Raw genomic sequence first — 12549 nt, forward strand, 5'->3', positions numbered from 1 at the left:
ATTTTATTTATTCATAAATTAGTTTCAACAGACTGAAGATTTTTATTTTTTTATTTGCTTTACATTGCACTGACACAGATAGGTCTTACGGGAATGATGGCATACGAGGGCTAGGAGTGGGAAGGAAGCAACCTTGGCTTTAATTAAGGTACAGCCCCAGCATTCGCCTGGTGTGAAAATAAGAAACCATGGAAAACCATTGTCAGGACTGCTGACAGTGGGGTTCAAACCCTCTATCTCCCGAATGCAAGCTGACAGCTAACAGTTATAAAAAATAAAAAGTAAACAACATTGTACATATATACACATGGTTAAAAGGATTTGATAGAATCTGAGGATGTTCTTGTAAAACAAAACATGTCATTCTTTGTTTATTAGTGTGTTATTTTGGACAGGTGTGTTAGGGTTTTTTGTGTTATAATTAGTATTTTGACAGACCAAAAAGCTTTAAAGTTGTAGGTTGATAAAGGTGAAAAAAAATGAACAGTTGCAGGAGCACGCATGATTTTAATCAAAACTGTATGAGAAAAGTTACTTTTTGATATTCATGTATGATTCTTTTCCATGGTAAAGAACAAAGATTTTCTGTAGAGATTAAAAGAATAACTGCCTGGAACTTTGGAACTAAACTAAATTTTGCACTGAACAGATATATAAAGCAATCTGATATGTCTTATTTGCCAAGCATCATTACTCAAAGTGCACTGAAATTTAGTTTTCTTTTCCGTTGCACAGAGTGAGATAAGATATATTTATATTTCTTTCTTCTCTAATTTTTCATTCTTCTGTCTCCCCCCCCCCCCCCACACACACACACACACACATTTCATCTCAGCTCTGTTTTGGTGACTGATTTTTAGCATTTGCTTCCGAGCTACCAGTACAACACTTCACTTTGCAGGATACTATCCTCATTTTTCCGTATTGAAAGTCAGTATACTTTAAAGTATTGAATAGGTGGAAATCAAAGTTTTATTGTTCTACTTTTACAACACTTCACTCCAAACTTCTTGCAGAAATATTATATATATTGCTTTCACTTCATTGTCACTGTGCATTTTTACTCGAAAATTGAACTCTCTTTATGTGAATTTTGTATAACAACCAGACGAGTTGGCCGTGCGGTTAGGAGCGTGCAGCTGTGTGCTTGCATCCTGGAGATAGTGGGTTTGAATCCCACTGTCAGCAGCCCTGATGATGGTTTTCCGTGGTTTCCCATTTTCACACCAGGCAAGTGCTAGGGCTGTACCTTAATTAAGGCCACGGCCGCTTCCTTCCCATTCCTACGCCTTTCCTATCCCATCGTCGCCATAAGACCTAACTGTGTCTGTGCAACGTAAAGCAAATAGCAACAAAAAAAAGTTGTATAACATTTACATGCTAATACATCTGCTTAATTTAATTTCAGGACTGTAAATCATTTCGCTTAGGGAATTCATGTTGTGAATTCATTTGCCTGGATGATACATTGCAAAAACATCCCCGTCCAAATAATACTGTATTGGACACTGGTACTGACTTAGGATTACGTCTTATAGCGAGTGCAGTTACTGCCATCCTCTCGTTGTCATTACTTTTCTTTCTCATTCATCGCTTGCGGCAGCGGAAGATACGAGGTAAGAATTTTGCATGATGTGAGCTCTTGACTCAGTATGAGTTAAATATTGCACTTATTTTTATCTGAATGTATTCCTTAGTGTTATGGTTTGTTTGATTTTTAAAATAATTTCTTACTTGCTAATTAGCTGTGGAAAGCCAATAGTCAATATTAATGGGTGGTTAGTAACACCGGTAATTTAAATTTTAAAATGGTTTGTCTGATAGAAAATCTTTGCTTATTATTTCAATTATGGAAAGTTTATCTGTGTAATTAGCACCAAAGTAAAGGCGAATGCTAAACTTATTAAAGTCCTCCTTTCAGCATTTTGTCAGTACCCTCAATAGCAGGTGCTGAAACAGTTTTTTAAAATTCAAAAATTTCCATTTTAATAATGCTGAAATTTGTTTGTTCGCAATTTCAACACATTCCAAGATGTCACAAGTTCTATGTCTGTAGTATGCATTAAATGAGGAATTCATCTTACAAGGAAACCCATTCTTTCTGTAAGTCTCCAATCTGATTAAGATTTGATATGACGACTTCAGTAGAATGCGGAGTGGCCAACCAATTTGTGTCACGCTATTAGTCTTTCTCACTCACACGCACATTACCTCCCCACCTCTACCTGCTTTCCACTGCTCACTCCTGTCTATGTGGTGCTTAAATGAGCAAAATTTGACACCCCAAAACAGGAGCTAGATACAACTGGGCGTCTAATTTTGATATGGCTGAATAAAGCATTCCTACTGAAGTCGTCATACCAAATCTCAATCAGATTGGAGACTTACAGTTAGAAAGGTTCCCTTGTTAGCTCTTTACAATATTCAAGGAGTATGTTACAATAGCAGTGAAGAAAACCACTATGCAGGTTTCTCTATTGTATTACTGTAGTAGGCTATCAGGGTACTTAAAACTAAAATTACTACGCAGAGAGGTAGTGTGTTTTACTATCCACTAAATTCATTAAATTACTACTTACAGTTATTTACATGTTAACTGTGTTTGAGTTTTCAACACACATGCACACTTGAATACACGGCCTTTTGGTATGTCAAACTCCTGAACTCCACGCAGCTTCTCCTAGCGCAGTGTCGCTCCAGAACAATTCACTTCTCAACTAACAAGCCTTCCTGAACTCCACATAGCCATTCAACTGACTCATTCCCAATGAATGACTCGTCACAGACTCAGACAATTTTGTAACTACTTACATTCACTCATGACTGGCAGACTAGCTGTTGCTTGTTCCACTCTTTATTTAGACCTGTATGAGATTCTAAAAGATTCTGCTTGTTACTCAAGTTCCAGCTTCTTCTAGGAGCTTTCTTATTGCAAACCTCCACAATTTGTCTGCACTATTGTACGGCTGAATCCTGTGGACTATGTTGTTAACTGTAGTGATAATGATGTAAGAACCTTCCCACAGCAACTGGAGAATCAGCGACTTTCTTTTTATATGTACAGATCATTATAACCATACTCTGTCACCTTCCTGGAATCCTGCCAAGAGTTAACTTGCAGATCATAATGGGCCTTCAATCGGTCAGACTTTCTTCAGATGTCATTGATTATACTCACAGATTTCATTAAGTTGGTCCGTCTGTTACCACTTGTAGTCTTATGCCAGTTATATTTGTTCCGGGGCCATCCTGAATATTAAGTCATGTGGTAGATGAAGATGTTTTCAGAGACAAAGTTGGCAGGTCATGAGTGAATGCAGGATAGGCCATTAGGAAGAAGGGCATCCTCTCATCCCAGTCTCTCTGGTGCCCAAACACTACCTTCCTGAGATGCTCCTCTATGGTTTTCACGAACTGCTCTACCAAATTATAAGTAATAACTCTCATTATTGTTCCGTATTGAAGATAACGTTAGGCATAGATATCAAGGATAATTTAATAAAAAAAAACACCTATTCAATACTTTCCACGTTTAATGTGGTTATTATCTACATGATTTTATGTAGACTTATTTAGGTCAGGTACATGTTTCACCCATTATTTTGGGCATCTTCAGCCTGTATACAACCTTTAGGTCAAGGTTTAGGACCTTTTTAACCAATATAAACATACCAATATATACACTATAAACAATATATACATTATATACAATATATACAAACATTAATGAACCCTTAAGATGGGTAACATAAGTTAATACAGTTATGTTTTTTGGTCCTAATCTATCTAATATGAATGAATATACACAATAGTCAACAAAGATCCAACCACGAGAATTCAGCGAAATCTAAAAACTCTAATAAGAAGTTCTAACTTTCTTTTCAATGAACAAGAACAACATAAACTTTTTAACATGAACCCTAGTATTCCGACAGCCAGAGCCTTACCGAAGATTCATAAGAAGGACATTCCAATACGCCCTATCATAAACTGTAGAAACAGCCCCACCTATAAAGTATCAAAATTCATTCACGGCTTCCTAAAAAAACATTACGTATTCAATAATAAACACCCTTTAAAAAATTCAGTCACTTTTTACGAAATTCTAACCAAGTTTAAGCTGCAACCCAATCACTCAATGTGCTCCTATGACGTTGTAGATATGTACCCGAACATCCCTACCAAAGAATAAGAATCATCAATGATAATATCAATAAACACAGCGGCCTTAGATGGAAATTGAAGAATTCATGAAGATATTAAATTTTGTCTTAAGCAACAACTTTTTCTCTTTCAATGGAAAGTTTTACCAACAAAAAGGCTTAGCGAAGGGCGACCCTCTTTCTGGCATCTTAGCAGACATTTATATGGACACAATAGAACACACAAAAATTATAACAAAAATAAAAGGCGTATGTTTATGGCTCAGATTCGTAGACGATACTTTCGTAATTTTCGACAAAAATGTCACTAATAGTGACGAGATCTTGGAGTACCTAAACAAAATTGATCCCAGTGTTAAGTTTACTAAAGAGGATGAGGTTAAGAACTCATTAAACTTTTTGGACTTAACTATTACACGCGGACATAATACCTTCGATTTTCGAATATACAGGAAACCTACACACTCTCCCTTAACTACTATGAATTCATCCCTACACCCCAAGTCCCAAAAACAAGCCTCTTTCTATAATTTAATTTATAGAGCTTTTAAAATTCCTCTTTCTCCCAACAACTTAAAAACTGAACTGAAGTACATAAGGAATCTTGCTCAACTCAACGGGTTTAAAATAGATAGGGTCAGCCGTTTGATTAATAAAATCAAAATTAAATTGTCCGCTAATCTTGTCCCAGAAAAACCTAAAAAAAACTAGTTTCGCCACATTTACATATACAACCCAGCCGTCCATCAGATCTCAAATACTTTAAAGAAGCACAATATTAATATAGCCTTCAGGACAGTTAACACCACTCGAAACATATTTTTTAACCACAACAAGGTCAATCACAATAGCAACCATTATTCAAGGTCCGGCATATATAAACTAACATGTACACAATGTGATTTTTCTTATATCGGACAAACTGGCCGGAGCATTAACACAAGATATCTGGAACATTATAACGCTCAAAAACACTATAAGTACTCAGCGATGAGCCAACATATGAAACGGGCCATCACTTTACATCTATAGAGAAAGATCTTACCATCATTAGAAGCATAGGTAAAGGGAAATTAATGAATGAACTGGAAAATCTACACATCTTTTTAGACCAAACCTACAATAAAAATAAAAATCTCAACGACGTCAATGAAATTAAAAATCCTTTGTACGAATTAACACCTAGATTAATTAATATCGTGAATTCAGATCAAAACAAAATCCCTCAATTATTTAAATCTCCACACTCAAATGCTTCATCCACCATGCCAAAAGTTAAACCCGCCCATATCGCTTCTAGAAACTCCCCTCCAGCAATAGCACACATGCCCATAGACCAGCCTACCCCCACTCTCCCTCCATGCCCCGCCCCTCCATTACCGCACCAGTACAACACCAGGAGTAGAAATGTTGATAAGTCAGGCGCTGCCGGAACAGACAGGTCCATCTAGTATTAATTGAACAAGTAAATCATTTTACAGTTAAGAGGTGTTAATTTAATACATTTTATCACAACGTGTGCTCTAAATTTTTAATTCAATATTACTTTTCTACTTCATTACAGATATTCTTAAGATCCCTCCCAAAGACCAAGCAACACATCAACGGGAACAATATTCATACAAGACTGTATCAAGTGTCTAGGGCGTTCCTTCTCAATTAAGCAGCAGCCTAAAACTATGAAACAGCTTAATATTGTACTCTTGTCAATTCCTTGACGTTACATGAGACCCAAAGTCAAGACGCTAACAGTTTCATTCACAACGTTCTTGACCAGTCTACCTACAACAATTGGTTTTTTTAAATCTCCACTTGTGCATGACAACACATTTAAATATTAGTTATGTCAAGAACACGAAAATGAAAATCGTTGGTCAAATAAGCCCCAGTTTTAATATCACCCTTTCTCAAGACTTATGATAAAAAAGAAGATCCATTTGATTTTATTTTGAACATTTTGAGTTAACCAGAATAGAACTGCCAAGTTAAAACACATTTCATTTAAATTTATATTTTCCATCTTGACCAACCTACAATCAACAATCAGTTCAAATCTCCACTTATTGTTGACGACACATCCTGTCAACAGACACGGTACGTCAAGAACATGATATGATATAGGGGTCACATAAACCCCGATATGTAATCCTCTTTACCAAAAAGATCCATTTTAGTTTTGGACATTTTTCATATTAGATAGATTAGGACCAAAAAACTTAACTGTATTAACTTATGTTACCCAACTTAAGGGTTCATTAATGTTTGTATATATTGTATATATTGTATATAATGTATATATTGTTTATAGTGTATATATTGGTATGTTTATATTGGTTAGAAAGGTCCCAAACCTTGACCTAAAGGTTGTATACAGGCTGAAGATGCCCAAAATAATGGGTGAAACATGTACCGGACCTAAATAAGTCTACATAAAATCATGTAGATAATAACCACATTAAACGTGGAAAGTATTGAATAGGTGGTTTTTTATTAAATTATCCTTGATATCTATGCCTGCTCTACCACGCCGTCCGAATGCATATGGAGAGGTGTCATTCGCTGCAGAACATCCTTCACCAGTGTCTTACTCAAAGTTCCTGATGTGCTTGTTGTGCAGCTCTCTTAGGACACTAAAGCAACAGAAAAATTTTTCATCAGGGTGTTGGCTACTGTTGATGCGCCCTAGGAGCTCTTAACTTGGGAGCTTGGGCTGGCGACCATGGGGCCCTTAGCTGAGTCCTGGCATTGCTTTTACTTACTTGTGCCAGGCTCTTCACCTTCATCTATCCTATCCAACCTTCCTTGGTCAACTTTGACCTTTTCCGACCCTGACAGTATTAGAGCATTCAAGGTAAGGAGCCTTTCATTTTCACGCCTTTTGTGGCCTTTGTTTTTCTTTGGCCGATACCTTCATTTTTCAAAATATTGAATCTCTTCCATTATTTTTTTTTTTCCTCTTATTAGTGTTAATGGGGAACGTGCAAGTCACGAGGTTCAGAGCATTCTAGTGAACTTCTCTGATTTCCCGTGTAGCCCAGTGCTGCAAGTTGTGAATGTAAATAGTAAGCATGGAGCAATCCCCGAGGGCTATTGTTATTTATGATGGTTGTAATGCCATGAATTTTATACCCAAAAGTGAATCTAATGCCACCAAAGATTTCAAATGATGTAGATGTTAAATAACGGGTTTGAATTTCTTTTCTTCAATTTTCTTTACGTCGCACTGCCACAGATAGGTCTTATGGCGATGATGGGGTAGGAAAGGGCTAGGAACGGGAAGGAAGCGACATTGGCCTTAATTAAGGTACTGCCTGGGGTTTTAAGACCTGAAAACAAAAATACTTGCCAGGTAATACTCATTCCTCCGAGACTGTTTAACGTACAAGGACAAAGTTCCAAATGGTGGTATATATTTTTATATCTTAGGTGTGAAATAGGAAATATTTTAAAACATTCCACCACTAAGGGATTAAATGAGGTTAGCTCCTGAAACAAAATTGTTCATCCCTCCAAAACCATTTGACGTACAAAGTTGTAATTGTACAAGAAGGTTATTCTTTTATGTCCTAGGTATCTGATTTGATACACTTCAAAATGTTTTTAGTAATAATGTTATTGGTTTTGAGTCCCAGAAACTACTTTTATGGGTTTTGGAGATGGTGGAATTTTGTCCCGTGGGAGTTCTTTGTATGTGCTTGTAAATCTTCCAATATGGGGCTGACATATTTGAGCACCTTCAGTACCACCAGACTGAGCCAGGATCAAACCTGTCAACTTGGGCTCAGAAAGCCAGTGCCATGCCACTCAGCCTGGCTCAGAATGTTTCTCTCCTAAGGAGTTTAGAGGGGGGTTGACTCTGAAAATCACACTGTTCATTTTTCTGAAAATGTTTCACGCACAAACTTAAAATAAATTTTACATGAAAGTTGGCCTTACATGTCCTAGGCTTTAAATAAAACATTCTACCCCTAATACAAAACTTTCATTCCTCCATTACTGTTTGATGTACAAAGTCAAAATTTCACAGGTTAGTCACATCTATGCCCTAGATGTTAAATTATGTGGGGTTTTAAAACATTCCAATTGTATAGGGTTCAAAATGAGTGTTAGATCTGAATATAAATAATCTTTCCTCCAAAACCATTTTACATATGGTATAAACTGAGGGTATATTTTATAGGCTAGCTGACTGTGGACTGTCTAGAATTTAAAACTTTGAAACATAACTTTCATTTTAAAACCGTAGAAAAGCACGGATATCTTGTTAGTACTGTATAAGAGAAAACTGGGAAGAAAAAATCTTTTGACACAATACATCTAGGCCTACATATCTCTAATTGAGTAAAATATGTGTTTGTGTAACCTCGCTGATCATTAGCAGCAACATAAACATAATTAAAAGAAAGAAATTTGAAACATGAATTAGATTTAGAATCGTTAAAACATAACCATAAGATTTATTATTATTATTATTATTATTATTATTATTAACTTTATTGGCCTCATTGGACCACTTGAGTCTTCCGTGAACACTTTTTCTTTGAAGGATGTACTGTTTTATTCTTATATGCCCAGTACTTCTTCAGTTGTTCTGATTGCAGTGTTCTTAATACGTCTGAAATCTCTACAGGCCTTCTTTGCATCATTTCAGTTGAAAATTTGTGATTCTTAAGCAGGGTGGAAATTTTATTCTTGTTCTCTGCATCTGTAATTTCGAATCCAACTGTTTTGAGATCCTCTTGAATTTCTTTGATCCAGTGTCCTGTCGTCGTCTTTCACTAGTTGTCGTAAAGTCCGGTTTTCTGGTGATCGTAATGAACCCTTTAACTTACCATTCCATCGTTGGTCGGCCACAGCTGCTGCAATAGAGCAATATCGAACTCTTAAAACTTGGGGTCGTAGCGGGAATAATTTGGTCACGATCTTAACCAAACTATGGGGTTCAGAAGAGAGCCTAACTACTTGAAATGAGGAGCAAATATGTGCTTACTGACTTCTATTGACTCAATTGACAGTACAAAAATCATTTATATAAAATCCTTGATCAAGAAAAATTTAATTATTTAATGTTTCAAACGCAGTCACATTGCATAGCGTTAGTTTTTTTTATTACAGTATCGAAGAATTTTGTTTGGGGAAAAGTAGAAATATTAACAGATTAGTGGACGACGAAACTGAAAAGTGAAATGAAAACCTGAAAATCGGACACCTATTGATTCAAACGATAACTGAGAATTAATCCACACGATCCGGGGAAAATCTGACCTTCAACAAATAGAGTTCCAGATTTTACTTTTAATTAAGGTTATCCACCAGTCAAATACCCTGTCGGATATGGGAACACCCGCCGAATGGACCCTTAATCGAACCAAATTGACTATCAGTTGCTTTGGATAGGGTGCGAAATATTACTGGAAAGCATGGTGTCCACCACAAGTTAACAGCAGCATTCACAATTGAAAATAAAATTCCACCATGTATTGTCATCTCGTGACACCCTTAAGTTATAAAATAATCCAGATGCTGAAACATGCATCACCCAAACAGCTGTTCAGAAGGAACCAACAAAAACACGATCCGAGAGGATCTTACGTTGCGTCGTTCTGAAAGAACAAAACTGCGAAATGCAGGAACACTTATTCATCACGCATTTAGAAGAAATGCCAAACACTGAAGTTAAATAAAAGTAGTAAATCACTTGAAAAATCTTATTATAAAACCAACTTTCAGGTTATAAATGGTTACGTTACGCTTAATAAAATTACAAGTCCACATGGTAAAATAAAATAAAAATACAAGAGTTCTTTCCTTTATAATAACGACTACAATTACAGATCCATCTACTTATTGTCTGTTCCATCAAACTACCTACAAAGTTATTGATCGACCACAATCAACTACGTATATAAATAAAAGAACGAAATAAATTGAAAATATAAAATATATTCCCGGCTGACGAATCGAACCCGCATTCGTAACTCAAGTCTCACCGAAATAAGCTAAGTGTCAACACGCACACTAGCAAAGCAAACGGGCGTCAGAACGACAAAACAATTAAGTCCGTAAATAACATACTGAAGTTCAATGAACTCAAACACGCATGGCGAACTGCAATAAATATTCAGTCACCGTTAGTTCCGTACCCAGTATTGGACAATCCTCACGTTCAGGCCACTAGTGGTTCCATAATCTTAGGTAAACACTATCCAGCTGGTAAGGGCTGTGAGCAAAACATGGCATCAATATTACTTAGCTAACACTCTTCGCATTGCATACACTACTGCAGACACTACCATCACTCAAGTCACTTTCGCAAAAACCCCTAATCTAAAACTTGAGTATATACAGCCGACATCCTAAACCTATCATCGGGCCTACCTAATGGATACACACCCTAACACTAACCTCTATGTACATACACAGACCTTCCTAAACCTATCGTTGCGCGTGAACTAGGACGTCCCATCAGTATACTCCTAGGATAACATGTGACGTCCTAAATCTATTGTCGAGCGGAAATTGGGTTGTCTACGCTTCCTGTAGAATGTCAGGCGAAATCATAACTTCAAACACACTCTTAGATATTTTAACTGTAAACCTTGTCGAAACCAATAGCACACAATGAAACAAATCTTGCCACAGAATGAACGCAAGTCGGGAAATGCAACTAAGTCCCTATCTTGTTAATAAACGTAAAATTGAAAATAACGCGTGGCATTCAATTCATAACTCAAATACGATCTCGACATGCCCAGTGAAGTTTTGAAAAATAATAATGATTTTTAACACATGTTTAACATTACGTGAATATCACCAAACAGTAATCATCACCACTGCAAAAATTCACACTATAATTCTAGGGTGAGACCCTCAAAATGCCTACCATCTCACTATTCCAAATATCCATATCCATAAACTATCCAGTGAAGCGAAATTCATTGAATCTACACAGCCAAACTATCGCTTTAAGAACGTTCAATATCTCGGCCCACAATGTTTCCGATTTAATGATAAATTATCATCTCGTAATTTATGAAATTTCTGAGTGGAAATTTGTCTTTACGGTCAAATAACACCAACCGTGTATTCAGAATGCTCTTCTACCCTTGAGGTCGTATACTATAATATTCATTATGCTGACTTTACATAAACTAGTCACTTGGATTTAACTGTCAAGAGCTACAATCTTCAACAGAAATTGTTTTTCACTGGGGATCTTAACTTGAAATCTTACTGTGCATCACACAATACTCATCTCGAACCAACCTTCACTCGGTCAGCTGTTCCGGATTGTTAGTGGAATATACTACAGCCTGCATCAGAAATATCACATTTAATATACAGCCTGTCTCAAAAATTCTTCGCCATCAGGAAATATAGCCTGTCACAAAAATTCATCCTCATCGCCTCTCACGGTGATATTACACATGAAATACAGGCTTCCTCTGCCTTCAACATCATTACCACTCTTTATCTCAACATATATAAATTCTTCGCCATCAATCCATTTCTTCTGTTTCAAGACTTTTCAAACCTCAATCCTCTCATAACAAACAACTTTTATAAAAATCCTATTTCATTTATTTTTACTACAACTTTCGGACCTCACGAATACAACACACCGTGATTTTCTATATCACCGACATACACGATGTCACAAAATTTAACTTCCCATGAATTAAAAATGCTACGAGAGGAATAGACAGTTGTGTTTATGGTTCGTAGATCTAGAGAAAGCATATGACAGGGTACCGAGGGATAAATTGTTTGCCATAGTGGGGGACTGTGGAATTAAAGGTAGATTATTAAAATCAATCAAAGGCATTTATGTTGACAATTGGGCTTCAGTGAGAATTGATGGTAGAATGAGTTCTTGGTTCAGGGTACTTACAGGGGTTAGACAAGGCTGTAATCTTTCACCTTTGCTGTTTGTAGTTTACAAGGATCATCTGCTGAAAGGTATAAAATGGCAGGGAGGGATTCAGTTAGGAGGAAATGTAGTAAGCAGTTTGGACTATACTGACGACTTGGTCTTAATGGCAGGCTGTGCCAAAAGCTTGCAGTCTAATATCTTGGAACTTGAAAATAGGTGCAATGAGTATGGTATGAAAATTAGCCTCTTGAAGAATAAATTGATGTCAGTAGGTAAGAAATTCAACAGAATTGAATGTCAGATTGGTGATACAAAGCTAGAACAGGTTGATAATTTCAAGTATTTAGGTTGTGTGTTCTCCCAGGATGGTAATATAGTAAGTGAGATTGAATCAAGGTGTAGTAAAGCTAATGCAGTGAGCTCGCAGTTGCGATCAGCAGTATTCTGTAAGAAGGAAGTCAGCTCCCAGACAAAACTATCTTTACATCGGTCTGTTTTCAGACCAACTTTGCT

General features: G+C 36.6%; 1 protein-coding gene across 1 annotated transcript in view; it reads left to right on the forward strand.

The window, feature by feature from the left end:
• LOC136858419 (uncharacterized) overlaps positions 1–12549 on the forward strand; it is a 102956-nt gene that overhangs the window by 22694 nt on the left and 67713 nt on the right. The window contains exon 3 of the mRNA XM_067137946.2: positions 1409–1616. Within this exon, the coding sequence (XP_066994047.1) occupies positions 1409–1616 (208 nt within the window). The remainder of the gene's footprint in view (positions 1–1408; positions 1617–12549) is intronic.

This window comes from Anabrus simplex, chromosome 1, assembly GCF_040414725.1.
Source record: "Anabrus simplex isolate iqAnaSimp1 chromosome 1, ASM4041472v1, whole genome shotgun sequence".
Classification (NCBI taxonomy): Eukaryota; Metazoa; Arthropoda; class Insecta; order Orthoptera; family Tettigoniidae; genus Anabrus; species Anabrus simplex.